This window comes from Antechinus flavipes, chromosome 4 (assembly GCF_016432865.1).
Source record: "Antechinus flavipes isolate AdamAnt ecotype Samford, QLD, Australia chromosome 4, AdamAnt_v2, whole genome shotgun sequence".
Classification (NCBI taxonomy): Eukaryota; Metazoa; Chordata; class Mammalia; order Dasyuromorphia; family Dasyuridae; genus Antechinus; species Antechinus flavipes.
Window position 1 is genome coordinate 9,259,988 of NC_067401.1, and position 15,640 is coordinate 9,275,627.

Below are 15,640 nucleotides of genomic sequence, written 5' to 3' on the forward strand. Positions count from 1 at the left end.
AGGATGTTTACTTAGTCATAGCATGAAAGACACTCAACAAGGCAAGGAACATAAAGGCTGAGGTGGGTGTGTTGTTTCACAGAGACAATGCAAGTGGTAAGGAAACGGGGCAAGGACTGACAACTCCAGCACCCTGATGCTGGGGCCGGCCTCTCTTACGCTCGTCTACAAGCGGGAAGCAGTACCACCAATGCACTGAAGCTCCTGGGCCAGAGCTCTCTCACTTTTAGGGAAAGAACTGATCTTCCCGGCATGCTAATCCGGATGGGTATTCTTACCACAATGGATATTGTTAAATAACTACTTTAAGAATACAGCTGAAATATTTAATATATATATATAGGACTGCTTGCCATCTAGGGGAGGGAGTGGAGGGAGAGAGGGGGAAAAAGTCAGAACAGAAGTGAGTGCAAGGGATAATGTTGTAAAAAATTACCCTGGCATAGGTTCTGTCAATAAAAAGTTATTATTAAAAATCAATAAATAAAAGAGAATACAGCTGAAGAAAAATTCCCCCAAACCACAGGCACCTGATGTAAGAACAGCCAAAATTTTTGGATATTATTAATAAATACAAATTATATCTTGGATTGAGTTATCTTTCTACATAATTCTTATTAGGTGACAGTAATTTTTTTAAATGTATTTAAGGTACCCAGAGATGATTTTCAAGATTTCTCAAAGAGAAGAGCAAGATTCCCATAAAATTAGGAAGGCTCACAGACAGAATTCTATCCACTCCACTTTAAAAAAGTCAACTTTAGACTTAGTCATCAGCAATTAGTGATCTCCATGCTTACTTTCGCATTTCTAAAATATCTTTATGATAAAATCTATGTACATGCTAAGGGTATGATTGATAAAAAAAATATAAGGCAGACAGACCACATAACTGATAAGGGAGGGATGTAGAGCAGAGGTTCTTAATCTGAGGTCCATGGACCCTAAATCCAAAGGGTCAATGAGACTGAATAGGGGAAAAAAAAAAAAAAAATATATATATATATATATATATATATATATATATATATATATATATATATATTCATATTCTCCCCCCTCCCCCCCGAGAAAGACTATGTATTTTATATCGCATGAATTTAAAACCATAATTCTCAGAAGAGATTCATAGGCTTTACCTGACTATCAAAGGTTTAAAAAACACAAAAAATGCTAAGAATACCTGATGGAAAGTATAAAAAACACTACTTGTTTCTTTTTATCATTTGGTAGAAGGGGAAAAAAACCTCAGGTTCCACAAATATTGTTTAAGCTTCTTGGACTAATATATCCTTAGAACTAGCTTTATTCAGTGATCTTCTGATGTTCTAAATATCAAACAAGATGTAAAACTGGGAAACAAATGTTTGCCAAAGATGCCAAATGGACAGTTTCAAAGGTAATTAAAAAGTGATTTGAACAGATTAGAATGAAGTGAATAGAACCAGAAGAATCTTCTATATAATAATAAATAAAAAACAACTTTATAATATTTAAAATCTCTGATCAATGTAATTATGAACCATGATTCCAAAGAGCTATATCCTCTGACAGAGAAGAAAGGACTCAAAGTGTGTTTATAAGACAGATATTTTAGGGCATGATCAGAAAGAATTTACTTTACTTGACTATGCAATTTTTAATAAGGCTTTTCTTTTCTTTTGGGGGGATGGGGTGGGCTGGATAAATGCTTGTTAACTGAAAATAATGAAATTATAATGAAAATAACAATTCTCTTTTTAAAAAAGAGAATCTAAATCATAAGTCAGAATAAGGAACTGCAAATCATCCCAAATTATGGAATAAAATACTAAAGAGCTTTGAGAATCTCTTCAAGAAAATATAGGCCAGTCCTAAATCAATGGGGTTAAAAAGGACCATCATTTTCACTGAATGAAATATAGAATAAAATATGCCATAAAACCCAATCTGACAACACAACTTAGATACAAAAATGATTGAGTTAATATGAGGTAAGAAAATCCTGTGTTTATCATTTGAAAATAATTTTACAAGATTTAAAAGCTAAGCCAGAATAAAGTCTAATTGGAATTCAAAATTTCTGAATCACCCCGAATTTCATGTTTATATGTGATACAGTCAAAACAAAATCAAAATGGTCAAACGATATGAACAGACAATTTTCAGATGAAGAAATTGAAACCATTTCTAGTCATATGAAGAGATGCTCCAAATCACTACTGATCAGAGAAATGCAAATTATGACAACTCTGAGGTACCACTACACACCTCTCAGATTGGCTAAGATGACAGGAAAAAACAATGATGAATGTTGCAGGGGATGTGGAAAAACTGGGACATCGATACATTGTTGGTAGAACCATTCTGGAGAGCAATTTGGAATTATGCCCAAAGAGTTATCAAACTGGGTTTACCCTTTGATCTAGCAATGTTTCTAATGGGCTTATATCCCAAAGAGATCTTAAAGGGGAGAAAGGGATCCACGTGTGCAAAAATGTTTGTGGCAGCTCTTCTTATACTGGCTAGAAACTGAATGGCAGCCCATCAATTGGGGAATGGCTGAATAAGTTATGGTGTATGAATGTTATGGAATATTATTATTCTGTAAGAAACGACCATCAGAAAGATTTCAGAGAGTCTTGAAGAGACTTAACAGAAACCGATGCTGAGGGAAATGAGCAGAACCAGGAGATCATGGTACACGGCAACAAGAAGATTATAGGATGATCAATTGTGATGGACGTAACTCTCTTCAACAATGAGATGATTCAAGCCAGTTCCAATGGTTTTGTGATAAAGAAAGCCATCTGCACCCAGAGAGAAGACTGTGGGAACTGACTATAGTTCAAATATAACTCTTTTTGTTGTGGTTCATTTGCATTTTATTTTCTTTCTTATTTTTTTCCTGTTTGATTTGATCTTTCTTGTGCAGCAAGATAATTGTAGAAATATGTATACATTTAAAAAAAAAGCACACAAACATAAAGTTAAGCCATATACCTACCTTTTCTGCTTTCTTGTCAGAGATGTCTTGTTTCTCTAAAACTGCCATACTTTCCTTCAGATTCTTCACTATGTCTGCTGGAGACTTATGAGATTTTCCAAATGGGAATGGCATGACTGCAAGCTACACAGAAGGCTTCTGTCTCCTTTTCCTGCTTTATCTGTGAAAAAAAAAACCCAACACAATATAGGTGAGAAAAAAGGGGTTTGGAATTCCGTAAAAAGAACAAAGGAGTTTTATGTTAGACAAACTAAGAGTCTAGTCTAAGAAAACTAATACTTTGGAAATATTGACACTTAAATTTTTAAGATCTGAAATCAGGAAAACCGGCATTAACCTACCAAATTCTACGACTAGAAATAATGCCACTGATTATAATACTCTCAATAAATATTAACTCCACAGTGCTTTATTCACTTGGTTCAGATAGTGCCTAGTGGAGAAGATAGAGGCTACCACCATGGCCCCACTGTCCTAAATAAGGAAAAATAACAGGCTCTGGGTCATTCAAGCTGTCCAAAGCCATTCATTAATGCTGTGACCCTGATAGAGAAAGCCGCGTGTTCAAGGGAATCTCTAAAACACTCCAGATAGTCAAGATTTCTCCGACAGGCTCAATTTTATTGGTACAGATGAATAGGCCCCTATTCTATACCTTAAAACCTTAGAGAGTTGTCTGGAGTACAATTCAATGACTTGGCCAGGATCAAAGAACCAGTATGAGTCAAGGCGAGTACAGAAAGAAAGCATTCCATAATCTGAGGTTTCTTTTCAGCGCTGACATTCCAAGTTCTAGGCTCCTTCCCAGTCCTGACACCGACTTCCCTCCAGTCTTTGCAGTCAATAATTGCTATTTATTACACTAAAAAATGCCTTTACTCCCACTAAACTAGGCAGCATGCACCAGGCACATGTTTTCAATTTGTGACCAGTCCTAAGCCTGCCTTACTAAGCATCCACCCACTCACCAAACAGCCTTCTGCCTTAAACATCACTTAAGTCCAATCACACCTTAGCATTGGGAGGGGGCAGAAGGTGGAACAGGAAGAACACCCTTTGACTTCCTTCTCAGAACTCTTTTATGCAGGTCCTCTTACTACCCAAAGTTTCTAAAAGCAACAAGTAACTATGGACTCTCCCGATCATAATGCAGAATTATTTCTAATTCCTTTTCCTTTCTCCCCCCCTCCCCGCCCCCTCACCTTTCTCGTGAATATATGCTAACTTAGTTTGGAGAAAAGAAATTGCATTAAAATAATACAGATATGGATGACTAATACCATTGCTTCCTCACTCTTCCTTTAATGCTCTCAGAGCTGCTGCTCAAAGGACTCTGGTTCGTTGTAGACTATACTATGAGGAATGGTGGGTAGCTCAGCTCACAAAACAAAAGAAAACGAAAACACACCCAGACCAAGCAATTTTATGGAGAAACCCAATGAGGAACTACAATAAATGACCTCTTCCATACGGGAATTCAAGGCCACCAGAACAGCCGGCTGTGACGGACACCCAGAGAGCCAAGGTGGATGGGGCCACACTCAAGTTTTGTGTATCCTGCTTTGTATATAGGAATGAATGTTGGGGGGAGGGGGGAGAGAGGGAAGAAGGAAGAGAAGGAAGAAGGGAGGGAGGGAGGAAGGAAGGAAGGAAGGAAAAAAGGAAAGAATTGTGGTGCCCATTCTCCAAAAACTAGGCTAAAAATGCTAAGACTGATAATGTTGGAAAATACAAACAGTTGTCCCCACCCCGCCTTTAGAAATCCGGCCCTGGGCTGCTCCCAGTTTGAGGGAAGCAGAGAACTGGCCATGCTTATTTTCCTGCCTCCCTGGTTGTGGCTCTACTCAGGAGCTCTCTCACCTGCTTAATGAGCACACACAAGCACATGTGCAAGTGTACACACACATATTATTCCATATGAAAAATGAAAATTTTCAAAGGAAACAACATTCATTTTAAAATTCATTTGCTGTCCTTGAATTGAGCTTTCCTGCCCCCAAACCTTTAGACGTTTGTCTAAACAGCTGGCCCTTTAGAAGATTTCTTTACTGTTCACCTATTCAATTCCTACCCAGGTTATACTATCTAATTCATAGGCCATGTCTTTCAGAAAGTTTTCCCCAAAACATTTTCTCTTGGACTTCATACTGCACTTTTTAGATATGTATAGTGCATACCTGCAATGTCAGGTAATACTGTTTATCCTAAGTATCCATGTTGGTACTTTGACCTCCCACCAAAACTAGAATAGCTCCTTCAGGGCAGATCCAATCTTACCCAAACTTTCTTTCTCCCAACATGATGTCAAGTTAGAAATATTCAAGAGCTGTGAGCACAGAACTAGGAAAGAGATCAAGCTCCGAGAGTCATTTGCATCGAACTGATAAATGAAATCACCACCATCATCAAGGATAACTAGTATTTATATTATGTCTTAAGATTTGAAAGGCATTTTTACAAATAAATAATGACGTTACTATCCCACTTTACAGATAAGGAAACTGAGGTGAAGTAATCTATCTGAAGTTAAATTTGAACTCAGGACTTCCTGACTGCAGGCCCAGCATTTTTCCACTGGGCCCCCTGGCTGCCTCCAGATAGCTTCTAGCTTTTCTAAAAAAGAGTTTCCAGAGAGAAGAAGGCTAAAGGCAGAGCTTTGGCACACACCTCCAGTAAGCCTGGATAAGAAGGGGTCAGACATGTAGGAAGAGAACCAAGAAGAAAACTCAGACAGTGAAAAGAGTGTTTGAGAGGATGAGGCAGTTAACGCAGTCCCAAATGCAGAGAGATCAGTAAGGATGATGTATGAGAAATGGGCACTGGATTTTACCATTAAGAGAGCCCTGTTAATTTTGGAGAAAGCAGTTTCTGTTGAGTGATGGATGAGGTCGTGAATGAGAGGAGAGGAAGGAGAGAGAACTAGCACCACCAGCTTTTTCTAGGACATTGGCTAAGAAAGAAATCAGACAATACATAGCGCAAGGAATCAAGTACTCCCTAAGAGCTGTGAACAGCAGTCCCAAAGCACAGCCCTGAGATGTCACTCCCATTTAATAAGCTCTAGAGGTTCCTTAAGATCAACTACAAATTCTGGCTTATACATAAACCCTTTCACAAGCCAGCACTACCTGGCCGTCTCTGAACCTTCCCTCACCGGGCAGTCCGGCCAAACTGGACCTCTTGCTGATCCTCACACACAACATTCCATCCTTGTCACCTGAGAATCTTAAAATTCCTCATTTCTTTCAAAACAGCTCAAGGACTACTCCCTGAGGCCTCTTTTGACTGTGTCCTCTTCAAATCTAGCACTTTCCTGCTACCAAAAAAAAAAAAAAATTACCCTGAATTTACATAGTAGATATTTACATGGACATATGTTGTTTTCAGATCGAATGTAAACTCCTTGAAGGTGGGGCTGGATCATGTTTCCCTCTGTATCCTTAGCACAGTAAGGAGGACTTTTTACCTGACCAACTGACCACAATCCCTCTACAATTCACTAAGTAATCTTATAAAGGTGCCCTGGTTTAAGCCATCCCCCGCAGCCATTCTGGCCCAAAGTGTCTGGAGGACAGATGTGTGGCTCACTGTCTCCAGCCTGAGAGGACCGCTCAAGGTCTGAGCACTGCCAGCCCAATCTCCAAATCTTTGGATCAGAAGAGACAGCATCTATCTTAATTGGCTCTCAAAGATCCAAAGGCATCATTAGGAACATTGGTACTCAGTATAAGTGCTGCATAAATGAGAATGAGGATTCAAACGACGCTTGCCAAAGTTACTAACAAGGATGATGCTATTCTAGAATATAGTCAAGTCATCCGGTAGCAATAACTGCAATATGGTGACTCTCTAATGGCCATCAAACACAACCTTCCAACTCCTGCATTTTCCCTGGCTGTTCCAGGCCTTTCTCATCTCAGCAGCCTAGTCTCCCTTCGAAGGTGAGCTTATGACCCACCTTCAGAAAAAGCCTCATCCAGTCTTCCTTAATCTTAAAGCCTTCCTGAGGATAGCTGCTTGCAAGGGTGTTGTCTCAACCATCAGAAGAAGGACTACTAATGAACTTTCTTTGTATCCCTAATTCTAAGCCCACATTAGATACTTCATAAATGCATGTTGAGTTGTGTTGGTACTTTACTATACATATATCCCAGTGGTAAACTCCTTGAGGAAAGAAACTGTTTCTCTGTGTCCCCGTCCCCACGAAAATGCCTTGCACACAACAGATGAATAACAAATGTTTTGTGGTTGACCTTAGTCATGGAGTCATGTGAACCCGAGCCCAATGGCCTGGGACATGACGGGCTTTTGCAGTTTTTCCAGGCCCTTCCCTCTCTGTCAGCTGTCACTGCCAACAGATTTGCTTCCAGCAGACTCTCTGGTACCTCACTTCAGACTGTTGTTCAGTGTAACTCAGGCTAAGGAGAGATAACAAAATGACCAAGCTGGGGAAAATCACTGCTGTTTATTTTATGTACAATACTAAACCAAGTGCCTATAACCTTCATTCCAAAACAAACATACTCAAGTTTGTTTCCACCTAAGATGGCCGAGTACCAATAGCTTGAGCGATCAGCGTAACATAAGCTAGAACACCAAGACAGAAGCATGCAGGGTCAGCACAACAGCTACCATTTTAAAAGGCATGTGATGAGCCAACACTTCTCAGAGATATCAAACTTCTTTATGAAGTCCTTGGTTTGACGTGGGTAGCAGGAAGTCACATTTCAAAGATGGAACAGTGCAATTATTAACCACCAGAAAACAGCCTCATCTACAAAATCAAAGATAGTACAGTCTTCCTCTGCACCTCATCAGAACCCAGCACCTTCAGCCCTACCAAGTTTGTGCAAACTGTACTTTGTTGAATGATTACTGAGGAAGGGAAAGGAGATCCATCTGTATTTTTCTCACACCCCCTGTTCCCACAGTAGCTATGACAAAATACCTCTTCTCACAAACCTCTTCCGTTCTCCTCATGGAGAGGCCCCCAAGTCTCCTCCTATATTGAAAAAAGAGCTCGTATTCTCCTTGAGCAGCTTCAGTTCTCTCTCCTCACCTCAGGTCTCAGGAAAGGGGAGGCCCTTCTTGCCAAGGCAAACTGTAGAGGGTCACTGTCAGCAGGGAAACTCTGGGTAAAGTATAAGACCCTTCAGCTCAGAGGGAACCTGCTGACAATGTCTTGTTCAGCTCCCCACCTCCCCTTAGGGCTCTCCGCCTTCCTGAGAAATCAGGGGGTGGTGACAACCTGTGCTGAGATTGAAGCAGAGTGATAACAGGTGGAAGAGTGATATCAGGTGGCAAACTACATAGCAAGTTGTTTATGTGGGTCCTATCTGCTCAAAGTTGTTTTTGTTACATTACAAAAAGAGGAAAGCCCTTGAAATAAACAGACTCCATTTTCCCACCATCCTCGGGAGTCCTGTCTCATCACTTCTCCACTAGGGAGGAATATCTTAATCACCCCAGTGTGGGGAATCTAGAAAGCAACAGTATGTTCTGTCACCCTAGCTTGGAGACTCTAGAAAACAAGACACAACAGCAAACCCCTCTCACGAAGGACTTTAAATGTCTGCAGCTGGCTCTCATGCCCCGTCCAATCTTTTCCTGCCCAGCTTCCTTCCTTCATTCCATGTCCGTGTTTCCAAGGCCTTTCATGAGCTTGCTGCCCTTCCTGTGCCCACGAGCACAATGCTTAGAACAAGCAGACAGCCGTCAGAAAGAACTGCTTTCTAATCCCTCTTCCAAGACTTTCCTACAGTTGCTGTGTGACCCACGTTAAGTCACTTAACCCCTCTCTGTCTGCCTCAGCAATTTCTCATCTGTACAATGGAGCATCTAACAGCATAGGGTTACTATGAGGATCCCGAAATAATATATGAAAAGCATTTTGTCAACCTTAAAGCACTACAAGATGCCAGAAATTGTCTTCCACTATGGAACGCAGAACTGAAGAAAATACTTGAGTTCTGCTCTGGATGCCACATTTTAGCAACAACACTGCAATCTGGAAGAAGCTTTTAAAAGAGAAAAGCTACAGACGCAGTGATTAAGGAGAGTTAGTTATGGCATTTCCTGAAAGGCGAGACCAGACTTCATACAAAGTATTAGGAGGTATATAATATGATAAAGACAGAAATACTTCTTTAGAGAAGATATGAAACCGATATTTTAAAATGAGACAACAATTCATAAAATCATTTTAAAGAAGTCACCCTTCAAATGAAAACAATTTAAAACCAGATGCCATAATAAATTCAAGTTGTATAGGTAGCCAAAATGAGTCCAACATAAAAATTAATGTGTTTGAAATGTATTTAAATTGGAACTAACAAGTCTAATACAGTGGCACAATGAACTTCAACTTTTGAGACAATCTCCTTCCAAAAAAAGTCACTGCAATTTCATAATCTAGCCTCTCAAATTTCAGTTGAAGTCTTTCGTTATTCTCTTTCTTGTTTTTTTTTTTTTTTTCCCAGTGTACCTAGGACGATGCTTGGAACTTGATTGTAGAAAACATTCAAAATGTAAGCTCTCCTCCATGACATTTTCAAAACTCATTTCAGAGTGCTTCTCAGATTGGCAAGGGATCAGAGGAAGAGATAAAAGAAGTGCAGATCCTTTAAAATTTTTTCAAGAATTGGCACAGCAGGTGAGCAGAATGCCTCTGATTTACAATCTTATTGTTATGTAATGGATTTTTACTTTTTAAAACAAATTTTTGTTGAGTTTTTTTAGACCACAATTACTCCCCAATTCTGTTCCATAATTAACACTGTCTTGTACCAAATAAGCATGTAAATGAAATGAAAAATCATTATCTCATAATGTCTAGAAACATATGGCTCCTTCCAGATCTATAGCCCTTACCACCTCTTACCAAAAGGCTAGAGGTATGTATCATCATTATTAATTTTCTACAAGTCATTATAAGACACTGCATTTATAAGCGCATGGAAAGCATTTTTAGAAGTTTTAACACAAAAAATTCACCAACAGAAAAACTGCATTTAATGGTCAGAAGACAGTAATAACCATAAATACTCTGAAGTCCTGCAAAGTAGATATTCTATCTCTGAATGGAAAAACAAGGGCTATTTTCTCTCACAGCATTTTTTTGGATGAAATATGTTTGTTATTGAGGTACCGGCCTAAATAATTTGGGAAACTGCTACTTGTTGAAATGAGGAGAACCAGGAGATCATTATACACTTCAACAATGATATTGTATGAGGATGTATTCTGATGGAAGTGGATTTCATTGACAAAGAGACCTAACTCAGTTTCAATTGATAAATGATGGACAGAAGCAGCTACATCCAAAGAAAGAACACTGGGAAATGAATGCGAACTATTTGCATTTTTGTTTTTCTTCCCGGGTTATTTTTACCTTCTGAATCCAATTCTCCCTGTGTAACAAGAGAACTGTTCAGTTCTGCAAACACATATTGTATCTAGGATATACTGCAACATATCCAACATATATAGGACTGCTTACCATCTAGGGGAGGGGGAAGAGGGAGGAGGAGGAGAGGGAGGGGAAAAATCGGAACAGAAGAGAGTGCAAGGGATAATGTTGTAAAAAAAAATTACCCTGGCATGGATTCTGTCAATATAAAGTTATTATAAAATAAAATTAAAAAAAAATTGCTACTTGTTCCTTCAATCAAGGAGAAGCATTTTAGGAAACACAGTTTTTTCGGTCCTATTACTACCAGCACTTATCAAAGTGCTCTCAAGGTATAAGTAGGCAAGACAGAAATTACCAGGCACATTTTTACAGAGAGGTCAACAGGGGTTCAGAAAGAAGTGACTTATACCTCCCTCTTCCCCCAGTCATACAGTTTTGTTTTTGTTTTTTTGCTTTGTTTTGTTTTACTTGTTTTGTTTTGTTTTTTTGCTGAGGCAATTGGGGTTCAGTGACTTGCCCAGCATCACCCAGCCCAGAAGTGTTAAGTGTCTGAGGCCAGATTTCAACTCAGGTCTTTCTGACTTCAGGACTAGTACTCTATCCACTGTGCCACCTAGCTGCCCCTCCAGTTACAAGTAATTAAGGGGCAGGGCTGATTCTGAATCCAGCCTTCTGAATCAGCCAAATATCCTCAGTGTTACTCAGCGTAAAATAGGAGGAGACAGTCAAAGGATCTTTAGACTTTAGACACCATATAATCCAGTCCTCACACTTATTTTGAAGCAATTGGGCTTCTGACCTCATTATTCCACTGAAACTGCTCTCTCCAAAGTCACCATGATTTAAGTGTCAGATTGAATGGTCATTTCTTACTCCTCACCTTGGCCCTCCCACTTCCGGATCTCTCTAAACTATGACTCATCTTCTTCTGGATGGAGAGTTTCAGGACATAGCTGTTGAGGAGTTCTGGTCCTCCTACCAGTCTGAGTCATCCTCAGTCTCCAGGGCTAGTTCTTCACTCTGGATATGCCCATTAACCAAGGATGTTCTCCAAAGTTCTATCCCAGGCCCTCTTCTTCCTCTATATTATTTCATCATCACTAATGAGCTCCATTATCATCTCTAGGTAAAGGATTCCCAGATTGATATTGGGCACCCCAGTCTATGTCCTGACCCACAACGGTTTTCAGACAGCTCAAACTGGATGGTCCACACATACTACAAACTTATTATGTCCAAAACAGAATTCATTAAATTCCCCTCTCCAGCTCCCCTCCCCACCCCCCCAAAATCTTTTCCTCTTTCTAAGTTCTCTATTATCATCAAGGGCACCATTATCTTCCCTGGATGACTTACCAGGCTCATAACTTCAGTATCATCTTCATTCTCCACATGTCCATTCCACTGCCAAATGTTGCTCCTACCTTTACAACATTTCTCCTCTAAGCCTTCTTAGAGTTTGGTAAAATCTACAGATGCTTTATCAGATCTAATATTTTTAAATGAAAGGGGGGAGGGATGTAAAGGAAACCTAATTATATTGAAAATTAATTATCAAAGAAAAATTTTTACATCCACGGGCATTAAGAACCTCAGCTCTACCTCACTTACCTGATCAACATCAAGGAATTTAATCACCATCTCTAAGCAGATGATCCCTGTTAAGGGATAGGTCAATTCCCCAAGAGCCTCCACAGCTGTGGATAGTAACACCTAAAGTAGTTTCGGGGGCAGCCTTTGCTGACACAGGTGTTGCGGACTAGGAATGAGATAAAGTGGAGGCAGAGGGAAGACAAAGCAATGGCCTCTTAGAGAACACTCTCCCAAAGTCCAAAGTCCTTTGTCAAATGCCTTTTGGATATAATGAATTGGACTGTCCCTCCTCTTCCAAAATTCCCCATTTGTTGAGGGCACTACCATCCTTCCAATAGTATCATCAACTTTTCACTCTCAGCTACCACCCAAATCCAACACTTGCCCAACCTCGTTATTTCTATCTGCATAGCTTTCATGTATGCCCCCTTCTCTCAAACACTCAGCTCAACTACGGCCTTGTTTAGCTCATCATCACTGTTTGCCACCACAATAGCCTACTAACTGATCTCCTTCCCTCAAGTATCTCTCCTTTTCAATCCATTCCCATAATGAGTTTCCTAAAGCTCAGATCTCACTAGATCACTTTTCTTTTCACTAAACTCAAATGGTTATTGCCTCCAAAACCAACTCTCTGTCCTTTAAAGCTTTCCACAAATAGGTCAGTTCTAACTTTCCAACCTTCTTATGTATTTCCCTCCCTCCCTACAGAAATCACTCACTACTATGGCCATTTGGCAGCTTCTCAAACAGGACATGCTCTCCCCCAACTGTATGCTTTGTATTGGCCACCCATTTCTAGAATGCTTTGTCTATTCATCTAGGCCACTTCCTTCAAGACTGCACCCCAAGCCCACCTTCTGCACACCTTCCCCTCTGAGATAATCTTTCCCAACTCTAGCTCTTTACAAGTTGTCTCCCCCATTAGAATTCAAGCTCCTTACTAAGCCCAAAAGGCTATCAAACTGCAGATCCTTTGATGCAGCAGTCTCTACTCGGTCTGTATACCAAAGAGATCATAAAAGAGGGGAAAAGGACCTACATATACAAAAAAGTTTGTAGCTGTCCTTTTTGTGGTGGCAAGGAATTGGAACCTGAGTGGATGCCCATCAGCTAGAAAACGGCTGAATAATGATATATGAATATGATGGAATCTTGTTGTTCTATAAGAAAAGATGAGCAGGCTGACTTCAGAAAAGCCTGGAAAGACTCATAAGAACTAAGTGAAGTAAGCAGAACCAGGAAAATCTTGTACACAGATTATCAACTGTGATGGACTTGGATCTTTTCAACAATGAGGTGATTTAAGGCAATACCAAAAGACTTGTGATGGAGAGAACCATCTGCATCCAGACATAGTATTTTCACCTTTTTTTGTTGTTGTAGTTGTTTGCTTGTTTTTTACTTTCTTGTTCTTTCTCCCTTTTGATCTGATTTTTCTTCTGTAAGCATGATAAATGTGGAAATATGTTTAGAAGAATTATACATGTTTAATTTATATTGGATTGCTTGCTGTCTCAGGGAAGGGAGAAGAGAGGGAGAAAATTTGGAACACAAGTTTTTGCAAAGATGAATATTGAAAACTAGCTTTGCATGTATTTGGAAAAATAAAATACCTCCAAAATTTTTTTGAAAGTACAACAACAAAAAAAGAATTTGAGCTCCTTGAGGGTTGTGGCTGTTTCTATTTTTTTTCCTCCTCAGCTTAGTGCAGTGCCTGAAATAAACTCCTAAAGTCCAAATGACTGAAATAATTATTGCTATCATTATTTATTATTGCTAACATTTCGGGTCTTTTAAAATTGGAAAATCACTTTACTTTTACTATCTCATTAAGTCCTGTTAGGTAGGACATGACAGATAATAGGGAATAGAAGGATAAGGAAAAGGAACTAAATGTGAAGGTAAAGAACAGGTAAAGAACAAACTCCTAGCAATGTAGGCACGTTCTCTGCAACTTAAAAAAGCTAAGAGCAGAAGTAACGAACATTCAGTCAAGCAAGACTTTTGTGTGTAAACCGGACCAAATCAAAATGTAACTGGGGGGGGAGTTAGGTAGCATAGTAAATAAAGCACCAGCCCTGAAGTCAGGAGGACCTGAGTGCAAATCTGGCCTCAAACACTTAACACTTCCAAGCTGTGTGATCCTGGGAAAGTCACTTAACCCCAATTGCCTCAGCAAAAACAAAAACAATCAATCAAATGTAATTGGGAAATATTTAACAAAATAAAAATAAAGCCTAGAGAATATTAATGTGGTTTCTAAGTCCATATGTGGCATGCAAGAATACTCCTGAATGACTTCATGAGTCCATTTCTGTTGGAGTTGAACCCCACCTTGCCCCAGAAGCTGTCTCACTATGCCTTACCCTAATCTACCCCGTCATATTATAAGTTACTCTTATCCCCATTTTAAAAAGAACAAAACTAAAGCTTGGCAAAGATAGGGCTTGCCCTAGTGCAGAGCTAAGAAATGTCAATGGGACATTCAGTTCCAAATCTAGAATTCTCTTCACTACATCCAACTACCCCATCCCTAGAATATTCCATCAGACCTGGAACCAAGGAAATACAGAAACCAAAAGGGATCAATCTGACCTGAGGGAGCCAGAGTGAAAAACCAAAAGCTAGAAGGTGGTCAAGATCTCTTCTCAATGAAGTTCCAGATGATCCTCAATTCAGAAGACAAAAGACAAAATAATATCTATGAATAGAACATGACAAAATGGGCAATGTTCACCTATGCCTTGTCTGAAAATGTTAATAATAGATAATTCATAACATAATAATCATCCTGAAAATGTAGCATGCATTTCTTTGTGAAACACTCTATGGATCAGTCCTCTCTGCTTAGATGGGGCCTAAGTCTACATGGCAGCTCTGGCCTCTCTAGAGAACTCCAATTCCCCATTACCAGCTTCCTGTTAGACATCTCCTGGACTTCCTGTGGACATCTCAAACTCATCTATCCAAAGCAGAACTTCTCATTCCCCCTCCCCTCACCCTCTTACTAGCTTCTCTATCAACACGATCCTTCTAGACACCCAGATCTTGCCATCTCAGTGTCATCCCTGATTCTTCACTTCACACTTAGTTGCCAATTGCTCTTCATTTTCCTTTGTTCTCCCTCTAGCTCTTACCTTCATCCCCATCCCCATTCTCTCAATTTACACAGTTGCCACCTTAGTTCAGGTCTTCATATTGCCCTCCACTCCAGTTTCTCCACTCCATCCTACTCCACACAGCTGCCAGGGATAATTCTAAGATTTTAAATTTTACCATGTCACTACTCTCCTCAATTCCATTTCTTCTGTGAGCCTAAAAATTTATTTCCACAAGCTCCTTCTCAGTACAAAATTCCCAATATAATCAGATCCTTTGCTTCACATAATTGCAGTACTGCAAAGGCCCTCATAGGCCAGCTAATCCAACTCAACAGCTACCCAACCACATCCTTGAAAAAGCTCACGTTTTTTAGATCAATAACTTGTGCCACAGTGAAAAGACCCCTGGACCTAGTCAGAGAACCTGATTTCAAATACTGACATTGACATGGACTGCCTATGGGTTCCATCTTCTTCACTAGTCTTATATATACTGAGACTGGTATTTCTCTCACAGGCCACAAAGGATATCCAGGATTAATCAAG

At 39.7% G+C, this 15,640-nt stretch overlaps 1 protein-coding gene across 1 annotated transcript in view; it reads right to left on the bottom strand.

Moving 5' to 3' along the window:
• Positions 1-15,640, bottom strand: part of CAB39 (calcium binding protein 39) — a 100,562-nt gene that overhangs the window by 41,775 nt on the left and 43,147 nt on the right. Inside the window, exon 2 of the mRNA XM_051999403.1 lies at positions 2,987-3,146. Coding sequence (XP_051855363.1) covers positions 2,987-3,100 — 114 coding nt within the window. The 5' untranslated portion in view covers positions 3,101-3,146. The remainder of the gene's footprint in view (positions 1-2,986; positions 3,147-15,640) is intronic.